The 12,262-nt window shown below is 38.9% G+C and overlaps 2 protein-coding genes across 2 annotated transcripts; one reads left to right on the forward strand and one right to left on the reverse strand.

The window, feature by feature from the left end:
- LOC18774924 (gibberellin receptor GID1C) lies at positions 309-3,154 on the reverse strand. The gene is made up of 2 exons (XM_007207866.2): positions 2,627-3,154; positions 309-1,917 (listed from the first exon to the last, which is right to left on the reverse strand). Exons 1-2 carry the CDS (start codon positions 2,663-2,665, stop codon positions 922-924), a joined length of 1,035 nt encoding a protein of 344 aa, XP_007207928.2. The 5' UTR covers positions 2,666-3,154; the 3' UTR covers positions 309-921.
- On the forward strand, positions 6,657-7,914 carry LOC18774817 (histone H2AX). Its single transcript, XM_007206055.2, has 2 exons — positions 6,657-6,987; positions 7,374-7,914. Exons 1-2 carry the CDS (start codon positions 6,784-6,786, stop codon positions 7,593-7,595), a joined length of 426 nt encoding a protein of 141 aa, XP_007206117.1. The 5' UTR covers positions 6,657-6,783; the 3' UTR covers positions 7,596-7,914.

Below are 12,262 nucleotides of genomic sequence, written 5' to 3' on the forward strand. Positions count from 1 at the left end.
CCTGTATAATTTGTCATTTAGTGGCTTGTTTGCTCTTTTCTTTCCTCCTTTTCCTAGGCCTTTTAGCGAGTGACTTGTCCTAATACAATCACCATCTAACTCTGCCATCCCCCTTCTGCATAATGCTCCTGTAAGTCGCATTCAACTTCTCCAAAAATAAAGTTTCCAGCTTATTGCTTCTTCCCACAGCCATTATTCATTCTGTGTTGTAGAAGAAGGCCCCATAAGAAGAACTTAGAGAGCTTTTTTAACTGATTTTAGGAGAAAAAAAAGGAAAAGAAATACAAAGCATGTTAAGAGTAGACATTAACATTCACATCAAATATTGGCATACCAAGTAACTGGAAAGCTTAAACAACAAAGGCAACAGCCAATACACAACCATTTTATATAATCTAGCACAAAAGTATACACAATAATACATGACAACAATACCATGGAGGATGATTTTCCATCCATGTTCCGAATTAGCTATATATAATATAACATTAGCAAGTCACTGGATGTGGGTGTCACACCAACAATCCTGAGTGTCTTCCTCTTCATTGTGGCCGGTAGTCGGAATCCTCAAATCTGGAAGTGTCGTGGGACTGCTAACCTTAGTTAATCGATCCTGCTGTCTGCAAAGCTTTATCGAACCAAAATACCAAATTTTCGGAAGCTCCGATTTGCACCAGAACAAAACATGCTGATCCAGCTATATGCAGATCCACATATACCTTTGCATCCAACAACCAAGCCTAGTCCTCCTCAGACAAGAACCAGACCCCAGCAGGATCTTTTAGTACCACAATTATCAATACAATAGTAATAATCACTATAGCTACACAATCTTACGTACTGCAAACAAACCCTTCATTATTCCGGGTGAAATGTCAAGCTTAGGTTATATATCACCGCACGCGATGAAAGTCAATTCTATTAACAGTTGGAACACACAAATTTACTTATCTCATCCATCACGGTGTAGAAATGGTCATTATTTGGCAGCAAGTAGAAACCAATTGTGGCCTGCTCAAGATACATAAGTTTGATGTTTTTGCCAGCCTTCTCAAGCCCTTTAGCATAAGCCAATTGCCAGTCCTGAACAAGATCCAAACCAGCCACCACGACAAGACTCTTTGGGAACTTGATAGCTTCAAGGTTATTACCCCTTGGACCAAATGGGTTACATGCCGGGTGGTCCCTGTCTTCCCCTTCAGGGAGAAAAGCTCTCCAATACCAGTCCCGGTCTTGGATGGTGACAAAGTATTTCCCGTCCAATCGCTTCTCAGATTCAGTTCTCTCCTGCCCCCCAAACATTGGGTTGAGCAGTATATTTCCCAATACATCAATTCCAGATTCTACTGCTCTTAAAGCAACATTGTGTACAATGTTCCCACCAGAGCTATCACCAGCAAGATATATATGAACTTTTGAGTCCTTTGTACTTTTAAGCCACGATCTAGAGTTGACCCACTGCAGGGCTGTCCATCCATCATCATAGGCACAAGGAAATCGATTTTCAGGTGCCCGGCGGTAATTTACAGAGACCACTACAGCCTTGCAAATACCAACTAGTCGGCGGCACAGAATATCATATATGCCACTGTTAGCAGAGGAGTGTGCAAAGCTTCCACCATGGAAGAAAATTATGACAGGCACCACCTCATTGCTCACAGGTTTGTCAAGATTAAGAATATTCAGCACAGATTCTTCAGCATTGGCTGGTTGATAGATTCGAGTAAGCAGGCCAGTTTCACGGTCAATGATGACATCAAATGAGACAACCCCATCAACTGGTTTTGCATTGGCTGGCACTTTCCGATCAAGGAATTCTGCCAAGTGACGGTTAAAAGTCCCATCAGGTCGACGAAGAAGATTGTAAGACAACTTGAAATTGGAGATGAGGACCCATGTATTCAATGGAACCACCGTCTGTATAGAGCACAAGATCCCAAAACAAAATTAGGTATGTTAAATTCATATTCCAACATAACAAGATAAACATGACTAAGAATCAAGAACTCCAACCAACACCAGAGTAATTGCATCTATAAACAAAGCTTTTTGCTATTGTTTCAACTTTCAAGGTAACAGAGACACCATGGAACCACCACAAATGAAGGACATGAACACTTTGACAAGAAAGCACAAAAACCAAAATCAACTAAAGCATTCCCATAAAGCAGTGGATTTGGCCATACAAGCCTAAAATCTATTACCAGTCTTCAAATACAATCATGTTCATCTAATCAAATTTCTTGAAGCTGAAGCTGAAGTTCAGCAGATACTCAGCCTCCCATCCCAATGCTAAAACCGCAACACTAAATCCCAGTCACATCTCCAAACAAGAAGAGATTCAAAAACCTGATGAACTCGAACAAGTATAACAAACCCAATACCATATCTGTTCAAATCCTAAAGAAAAACTGGTCAAAACCTCAACTAAAACAAGAACAAAGTCTTCAGACCAACCAAAGAAACAAGAACAAATTCTGGCTTTTTATAACAAAACCACAAACCAAACCCCATAACACAGAGAACCCATTAAGATAAGCAAACCATCACCCTAAACCAAAACCCAGAGAAGCTGAGCCAAAACCAAACTTCGAATTAAACAAAAGATCAAAGAAAAAGTGGTTACCCTGGATTCATTAACGTTGACTTCGTTGGTCCCAGCCATGGAAACCGGTCTGAAGAAATTCCACACCAAAAGCTTAGCTAGTAGAAAACCCAACACAGATCCTCTGAGAGCAAACCCACTTCAGAAAAACAAAGCCTCACGTATTCACACTCAAATAAGAAGCAAAGCCAGCCAGGCTGCACCTAACCTTTGAATCTCTCCAACTTTTAGATCGTACTTCGTTAACCCATTGGTCCCAGACAAAACAAGCCCCTAATCTCTAGGGGAAACCTCTCTCTGCATTCATGTGATGAAATGACAAATCTCACTACAATAAAACAGAGCAATAGAGAGTGTGCTTGTGTGGGGCGGGTGCAGGATAAGAGGGCTGGCGTATTTTAGCATACAAGTTAGGACGTATGCTAATGTGCGAGATGAGTGCAGAGATGACGCGGGAGATAGAGGGGAAGGGGACAAAGTGAGCGGCCGAAAGAAACACGGTTAGTGGAACCCACCTATCCAAAAGAAATTTAATTCGTTAATTACTTGATTTTCTTAAATTTCTTTTTAAGAAAATAAAAAGGAAAAACAGGAGAAAGCGAGGAATTTAAAAATATTTGGATGGATGGAGCAATAAAAGCTTCAGGGCGTGTGGTGGAAGGCAGGGCACGTGAGGACAAACAGAGCCCGTCCGAACACAAAGTACTACTTTTGGCGGTGCCACAATGACCGTTTTGTCTTTCATTTTGGATCGTATTTACGGAAATGTCATTGTGAGTGTGAGTAGATATTTTTTTAATCGTAACACGTGACGCGCGAGTGATACAACTGTAAAAAAAAATAATAATAATAATAATTAGTGATGTATGCAATGGTTAGTCGCCATGAGTAATTCCTCATTATTGATGCATATCGATAGTTAGATTTCGTCTAAGCGCATATGAATGATGCTTTTAACATTCTGTAACGAGAAATTTTAGCGGGTAATTCTCAGTAGTTGATGATAACAAATCAACAAAACACTAAACGGCTAGCATCCGTTAACACGGGTGTGAGTGGTTGTTCAGGTGGCTTACGCTATTAATATTTGTAATGAGATATTATGGTGGGCGGTTCCTACCTAGTAAGTGATGAAGGCAGGTCAACAAAACATTAATGGCTAACATACATTAACACAAGTGTAAGTCTGTGCACGTGATGATTAAAATTTGTAACGAGAGATTCAAGTATGTGATTCATAATATGTGATGAAAGCGGATTAACAAAACACTAACGGCTAACATCTACTAAGATGCGTGTGAGTGGTTGTACACGTGGTTGGTGTTTTCAAAATTTGTAATGAGAGATTCTGGTGGGTGATTCTCAATAAGGGATGAAGGCAGGTTAACAAAACATTAATGGCTAACACATCCACTCACACACGTGACTGACGTTATCAAAATTTGTAACGAGAGATTATGAAAGGTGATTCTCGATAATTCATGAAAGCGGATCAATAAAACACTATCGACTAACATTCACTAACACGCATGTGAATTGTTGTTACAAGCACAACTTAATTGCACACCCAATGTACAAGATTTGTGCTCTCATAGAAGTGTATATTATAGTGTATTTTTAAGCTCTCTTGTAATGCTTAATGTACTTTTAAGTCACGATTAATTTTGCTCCAATGTATTCGTTGAATTGTACACTTTCCGTTTGGAGAATAAAAGCAAAAGATATTTCACGATCAATCAACACTCTTTAGAAAAAGCTGTTGCCTCCTTAAGAACACATAATACATGTGACAATACTTAAACAGTAAACAAAACTAATCTTCCACAATCATGCTTTCCCCCTTCCAAAATCCATTGGGACAATGTCACGTTTTCACATTTAGTCGTTGTCATTAAGCCCATAACAAGCTAAAGCTTAATGACAGTTACATTTCAAGCTCTGTTGCTTCATTACTTTTTAACTTTTTGGAAACAAAGAACACCCTTTCATTTCATCAGTAAACCTTTTTCTTTGCATTTCCAACACTTATTTATTTACATATGTGTTAATAAATACTTGTTTCCTTTTTCGGAAAGAACTTTTAGCTCATTTCTTAAACGAGCCATTTCTCCTCCGGCTTAAGGTTAAGAACTACTCGGCCTTCTTTAGTCAGTGCTGGTGGTGATCATCCCCCGATCTGTTTTTTCTTAATTAATTATCTTTAGATGTAACATTAATAAAAATGATCTGTTACATGTGCGGCCTTCCTTCCTTTCCTTTTGAAGGGGCGGTATGGCTTAATTTTCGTTGTGTTTCTCCTTTCTCGCATGCAAAAAAACCAAAAACTCAAAATATATAATGAACTAACTAGACTAGTACGTCATTTTCATTTTAAAATTTTCAAAAATTGGAAAGAAAATAGCACGTCCTTTGCATCTTGATTGCCTGTAAAGTAAGAAAGAAATATCATAAGAAGAGGAAAAATAAGATAAGAGGAAAAAGAAAAAAAGGACTATACTCTGTGAGTAGCAGTACTAGAACTATTTGTAGGGCAGTTGGCAACGAAAACAAACAAGCACACCTGCTGGGCAAAGGCATGCATCATCTCATCTCTCTCATCTCTCATCTCTCATCTCTCATCTCTCATCTCTCATCTCTCCTCATCTTTCTCTCAAGTCAGTAGCAGTCACTGTCGATGAACTTCACCATCAAAGTTCTACTTTGGGTGGGACTTTTCACTATTATTGTTCATGCCCACTGCCTTTGGAACCATTGCTCTAACTGTGAGGTCAACAATTACCCACAGTTTTTGGATTCTTCTGCCTCATGCTGCGTTTGGCTTTTGCCCTTTTCTTCTTCTTTTTCTTTTCTCCTTTTTAACTCCAAACATTTCAAATATTTCCATCATCATCCTCTCCAACTCCAACCCCTGCCCTTAATGAGGGAGGGCATCTTTGTATAGTTGTTTGCCTACGTGTATGGCCCAAGATTCAACACCTAGGCTAACTCTTTCCTTTTGCCTTTATCTCTTTTGTCCTTTTCTGCGTTTTGGCTCTTCTTTCTTGTCCTTATCTCTTTCTCTCTCTGTGTGTCTTTCTGTCTTATTTTGGGCCTTATGGGCCTTCATTTATTCATGAAATGGGCCTGGACATCAGAATTATATTTGTCTAGGTTGACTTGCAGCACAAGGCGGGTAAGGTCTAATTACCATATTCGTACATCGAATTTATGAATAATCTAAAGATTGGAAATCAAATTCGGTATCTACAGATACTTCTGGGTGTCCATAGAATTGCCAAAAGTTGTTTTGTGATGTCTAAAAAGATTAGGAACCCGAGATCATGTGTTCGAATTTCTCATCCTCAAAATTGTTTACATTAAGAAGAGCCCAAAACCGTATATTTCATCATCATCATCATAACATATGCCTATATGGGAGCCTACTTGATCAGATGATCAATCAAGCTTGTTGTTCATCGTACTAAATCATCAATAATAATTACAGCTAGCTGGAAAATGGAATCTTTTTTCAAGTTTCAAGGGCCCTTTTCTTTTTCTCCTAACCAGTATTAGGTATCCAAAAGCCAACAAGAACCTGGTGCTGTACGATCCACAGTAAAAAAATTTAAAAAAAGAACCCGGTGCCGTACGATCCACAGTAAAAAATGTCAAACGATACAGCTTCACCCTTTCGTGGCTGATTGATGCGTCATGTCACGATTCAGTGTCATGCAGCTCATAGATTCCAGAATCGTATTCCGTGGGCCAACCAATCCACGCACGCTTCACCATTTGGGCTGCGATCCAATAGATCACAACAACGGAGCCCAAAAGTTAAGAAACTTCAGGCCCATAACTTATACCCAAACGTCGTCGTTTTTCTTTTGGGCTGTTTGCCTGTTAACCGCGAAACGAGAATCGCAAAGCGGTGGACCGTGGGAAAACTAAAATGGACCAAAATTCAATTTCCCGCGAATTTCCAAAGGGGGTGCCACGCTGGCGATCCGTGTGACCGCACTCTCCGCCAATCAGAGCACAGCTTGACCTCCTATTTATTCCAAACCCCACTCGCATTTCAGTTTCACATTAAGAAAAACCCATCCCTCTTTCTCTCTGCCTCGCACGCATCTCTCACTCGCCCAAGACTTGTTCTCTGTTCTAGGGTTAGGGTTTTGTGATTTCAGTGTTGATTTGGGAAAATGAGTTCTAAAGAAGCTGGTTCGACGAAGGGAGGCAGGGGCAAACCGAAGGCCTCCAAGTCTGTATCGAGGTCTCATAAAGCGGGGCTCCAGTTTCCGGTGGGTAGGATCGCCCGATTTCTTAAGGCTGGCAAGTACGCCGAGCGGGTTGGTGCTGGCGCACCTGTATATCTCTCCGCCGTGCTCGAATACCTTGCTGCAGAGGTTAGTTTGTGTTTGATCTAGATGTGTTTTTACTTTTATGGGTCGCTTGTGATTAATTGAAATTTTGGTTTTAATTTTGTTTGTGTAATGGGATTTCATGTTTGAGGGCCTTGATTGGATTTGGTTAGGGTTTTATTTTCTAGGTTTAATCGGATTGTTTAACCTAGATCGAATTTGTTGGTTGTGTTATTTGAATTTGAAATTGATTTTTGTATTTGCGTTCGGTTCTTTTGGTGAAATGAGTTAAAGTTCCTGCGGTTAGTTTTATGTCTTATTGGTATTGAATTGAGTTTTATAGGTTAAGATTTTCATGAAAGTGATGGATTGTTGTAGTATGGAATTTGAATGGGTTTGATCTGACTTTTGGTCTGAAATTGGGTGTCTAGGTATTGGAGCTTGCTGGAAATGCTGCAAGGGATAACAAGAAGAACCGTATTGTGCCAAGGCACATCCAACTGGCCGTGAGGAACGACGAAGAGCTAAGCAAGCTATTGGGGTCTGTGACCATTGCTAATGGAGGAGTGTTGCCAAACATCCACCAAACTCTTTTGCCGAAGAAGGTGGGCAAAGGCAAGGGCGATATTGGATCTGCGTCTCAGGAGTTCTAGAGGGTTGTCTCTCTTCTGTGGAGTTTATGAGTAGTTACTGCAGTTGTACTATATGAAGTTGTTTTTTAATTTTTTGGGATAGAGCTTGATCTATTGGTACTTGGAATTGGTATGCTATAAATGAAAGTTTGTGTTAGGATTTTCTCAACTAAATCCCCTTTTCAAGTTCTTTTGTTCTCCAAAACCATCTGGGGATGTTTAGATATTACTTGTGCCTCTGGGTATTTGATGCATTAGGGTTTGATTTCACTTCATGAGGTGAAACAGTTTTAGATCAACTATCTCAAATCAAGTTCAAAAAATGAGGCATATTGTTTTTCGTTGTTCGGCAGCTTTAGCTATATCTCTTACTAATAAATCAATCCTCAGTTTTTGGCCTTCTAATCTCGCGCTGCTCTTCTCCAATTGTAAACACGACCAACTATATTTTTCAGACTATAGTAAACCAATTACCGAAGGAAATTCCACATACCATTCAATCACAAATTTATTAAACGACGTAGTGCATCACCTGGTTCAACTAGTTTATCTGTCAAGCCAATACGATCCATTTAACTAATTTCTTTCTGTCTTCGTGTCCTTTTCACATCAGCAACCAACGCCATGTTAGGGTTCTCTGTGCTCTGCTTCAGAAGGGGGCTCTGTTCTCTTGGCTACATGAAATTGATGATGCATATGCTTTCAACAACAATTTCATATGGAATTTGACCAATAATGGGTTTTAAGTTGACCAATTTCATGTTTGGTATCCAGTAATTCTCAAGTTTTTGGAAAGCTAGCCTAGGTATAACTTAAATGGCTGCTGCAAGTTGTAAAAGAGGAGTTCATGGTGAGAGCAGGGTAGAAATGATCTTCCAGAACAAGTTGCTCATCACATTATCTCCTTCCTTACTAGTACTGCAGACCTCACCAGTTTTGGCACAGTATCTAGAAGATACAGACGCCTCCATCTCTCATCTCCATCCTTGAATCTTGTCCAACTTTCTGACCCGAATGAATCCAACTTGTGCCAGCGGGTAGAGTTGTTGGTTTCTTTGAACTGCCTCTTCATTCTTCTTCTTAATAACAAGATACAGCAGCTTCCTTTTCACTGGCGGCTTTGGCAACACGATGGCATTGTCAAATCATGGGAGCTATCTCGAAAGGCACTGATCCGTGGGGTCAAAGTGCTTGATATCAACTTATACAATGATGAGGGGAACAATTTGCATTTCCAGGTTGGCTCTTTCTTTCTGGGTTTTTAAGGTTTCTGTCGTTGAGCATGTGTAATGCAACTATCAAAGTCCCGCCCAGCTTGTTGTTCCAAGTTGGAACACGTGAACGTGTTGATACAGATGAGGGGTTGTTCAAATGGATCTCCTCTCACTGCAGAAGCATTACGGAACTGCGTCTTGAACATGTTGTACGGAACTGCGTCTTGAACATGTTGCCATGTTGGGTTGGCAGATATCACCATTGAAAGCTCCTCTTTGAAATCCTTTAGCATTGTTGCTACTGGCGATAAACCTTCTAATCTTACAATATCAGGTGGCGGACTAATTTGTCCGGCCAATCGTGGAACATTGTTGCTCCAAACCTTACATATTTGGAACGGATTGGGAACACAATCAATCACCAGCTGGGGAAATTATTGCATTTGGAAAAAGGCGAGATTTGTCTGGTTGCTGATCACAATAGCTTTGGCAAGGTGTTTGAGGGTTTTCGGAGTATACGCAGGGAAAAAGTTATAGCGACTACTCTTCAGCCTTTTTCTTTTGGTTCAACACTAAATATCCTGCAATTCGGTGCAATTTTTTTTTTTGGAGTACAATCTTTCCTGCCTTGGTATGCAATAGAGCTAATAAATTTATGTATCTTAAATTTCGGTTTGTTTTGATTTGAGTGATTGCATTGCAACGGTCACACTAGCTAGAAAGAACATTCACATTTATGCTCCAAGTTTAGTTTGAAGATCAGTCTGAGAGAAGTGCTTTGTTTATGGTTTAACGTTGGCTAGTTGATGTGTATTCGTCTTTGCAGGCGGGCCAATGCCATTAGATGATGTTTCTTATTTGTGTATCACCATTGGAAGCTTTAAGGATCACTTAGCCCTTGAAGTAGCTTATCTTTTTAAGAGAATGCCTAACTTGAGTACTTTGCGCATGAAGTGGAATCCACGGCCCGAATCCCACATAACAGAGGATGTAAGTAAAAGTTTGTGTTCCCCCCTCTCTCTCTACATTTTGCCATTGTCATTTCTGGAATATTGATCTTCTTGGTGCCTTTTTCAGGGTTCCGGGTTTGGTATGGAGTTTTGGAAAATGCAAAACCTTGCTTTTATTTCTCAGCTTAATGAGGTAACTACAGAGCTATCTATACGAGCTTTCCCGGGTTAAGAAGATTTATTTATGTTATAATACTTGTATCCAAACCCTAGCGTGGATGTTGATAGATCTACTGTTGAAAATTTCTATACAATGAGAGGCAACCAACAATGCTTTCTTGTTTTTATTTAGAGGGAAAAATCTTCAATGTCTTTTTCCGTCAGTTTTATTTTGTTCGAATTAAGTTTGAACCATGTGTGACGTGTCTATATCATACCTCATTATAAAAGATTGCAATGTTGCATCACATTCACGAGTTATAATTTTATCGAATGTTAAGCTTTTGTAAAATATGTTTGTTAAATGCTGATGTGTTATGCACCGGACCCGCTGATTGGCCACATGGGTCATCCAAAAATCAGTTCCGCCACGAGCAGAGTCACGTGGGGAGGAAAAAATTTATATCTAGAAAGCCCAAAAGAGCCAAATACCGGTTGCACTTACGCACACACGAAAAAACAAAAAGATAAAAATTAGGGTTGGAATCTGGACCAAAGAAGAATATGGGATCGCAGTCACCCTACTTTGATCGAATTCTTTTGCTTATATGAATGAATGGTAAGCACTCTAATTAGGGTTTTATTTTGGTTCAGTGTATAGTAAATGAGTGCAATTGATGTTTCAGTTTTAGTATGAATTTAATTCCCCTTAATTCACACAACTCTATCCTTGTTTTCTACAAAATCCAGTAATTCTTAAACATTTGGAAAGCATTCAGGGCAGGGGAGATGCATAAGCTGCCTAGACAGAGTGTTGGAGTTCGTACTAGCTAGGAGGGGAAGGAGGACGGTAGACATATTTACTGATCTTCCAGAGGCAGTTGCTCATTACATTCTTTAAATTCCTTATCTGTCAAGTCCGTCATTGAATTTTGATAAATTTCCCTACTGGCCTGCATACCAGTGTGATAACCAGTTAAGGTTGTTGCGTTCTTGGATATAGGTTCTTGATCCTTTGTGGGGATAATAAGATACAACACTTTCGTCTTAAACAATGCCTCATTGAATTCTCTCATCAAAGGACATGCTTTTGTGATGCTGTCAGATTTCAAATCATCAGTGGATCAAGAACGCAGTAAGGTGCAAGGTTGAAGTTCTTGATCTTGATATCTTCAACTTGAGACCATTTGCATTTCGAATTTATTATTAAACTCTAAGGTTTCTTTATATCTTCCTGGTAGGTTCCAAAATTGCATGTTTTACATTGCGTCAGAAAGGTAACATGATTAAAAATTGGAGGGAGCTCAAGCAGGACATGGTTTTCTCTTGTTAAACTTGGATTAGGGATGAGACTTGAGATATCAAGGCGCAAGATAAAGATTCAATTCAACGGTGGAGCCACCCTGCAACTCTCCAACACATTCAGAACTATCCTCGTGTTGTATTAATAATTGGCAAAAATTAATGCGCTAATCATTCAATTAAAAATACCCGCAAGTATACGAATATATTGGAATATAGATTTGTAGATACGGGATCGTTCACAGTAGGAATTGGAGGCTTATATAAAGGTCTAGTTTGAGTATGTGTAGAACACTTAGTAGTTAACGCAATCACATAGGTAAGATACAAATCGAACACTAGAAATGAGTATAGAAAAGTAAACAAAATGAAACAAAACAAAAACCAAAGATAAACACAATTAGCATTTTGTATCACTCCGGTATTGCCACTCTATCACCACGGTATCACCAGTTTATCACATTTAATTACTTTAATTAGTAGTTACATTTTAATTATTATTTACTTAGTGAATAATTAGTATTTAAATATTTAAATATATTTTATTTTTATTCAATAATATGTGAGTATTTAAGAAAATTACGTACGTTCGTGTACAATACATGTATTATACGTTTGCTTTCTAAAAAAACTTGCATTTTACTGAGTCTTTAAAAAGTATAAGGAAAAATGAAGTAATATTGAAAAATACATATGTACGTGTATAATACAAGTACTAAACGGGAAATTGCTAAATTCTTTATATGGGTAATAACTGTGGAAAAGTAAAAAATAAAAAAGGGAAAATAGAGAATCGGGCAATGACCTAATAGTAATGGATAATGCTCTAAACTAAGCTTATCGATAAACGAAAAATCAGGGAAAAATAATTATATGCAAAAAAAAAAAAAAGATAGGAAAAGATATTCAAAGAGTATAGCCGCACGGCTATACTCGGTATTACAAAAAATAAAAAAGGTCACCAATATAGCCGTGTGGACAAATGAAGAGTATCGCCGGCTATACTATTCAAATCTTGTATGAAAGGACGCGTGTTTTTCTTCTGAAGATAGTATAGCCGCGC

The sequence above is a fragment of the Prunus persica genome, chromosome G6 (assembly GCF_000346465.2).
Source record: "Prunus persica cultivar Lovell chromosome G6, Prunus_persica_NCBIv2, whole genome shotgun sequence".
Lineage (NCBI taxonomy): Eukaryota > Viridiplantae > Streptophyta > Magnoliopsida > Rosales > Rosaceae > Prunus > Prunus persica.

Coding starts and splice junctions, on each gene's coding strand:
- LOC18774817 (XM_007206055.2), top strand. CDS start 6,784: ATGAGTTCTAAAGAAGCTGGTTCGACGAAGGGAGGCAGGGGCAAACCG. Junction 6,988..7,373: donor TCGAATACCTTGCTGCAGAG/GTTAGTTTGTGT, acceptor TTGGGTGTCTAG/GTATTGGAGCTTGCTGGAAA.
- LOC18774924 (XM_007207866.2), bottom strand. CDS start 2,665: ATGGCTGGGACCAACGAAGTCAACGTTAATGAATCCAGG. Junction 1,918..2,626: donor TCAACGTTAATGAATCCAGG/GTAACCACTTTT, acceptor TGCTCTATACAG/ACGGTGGTTCCATTGAATAC.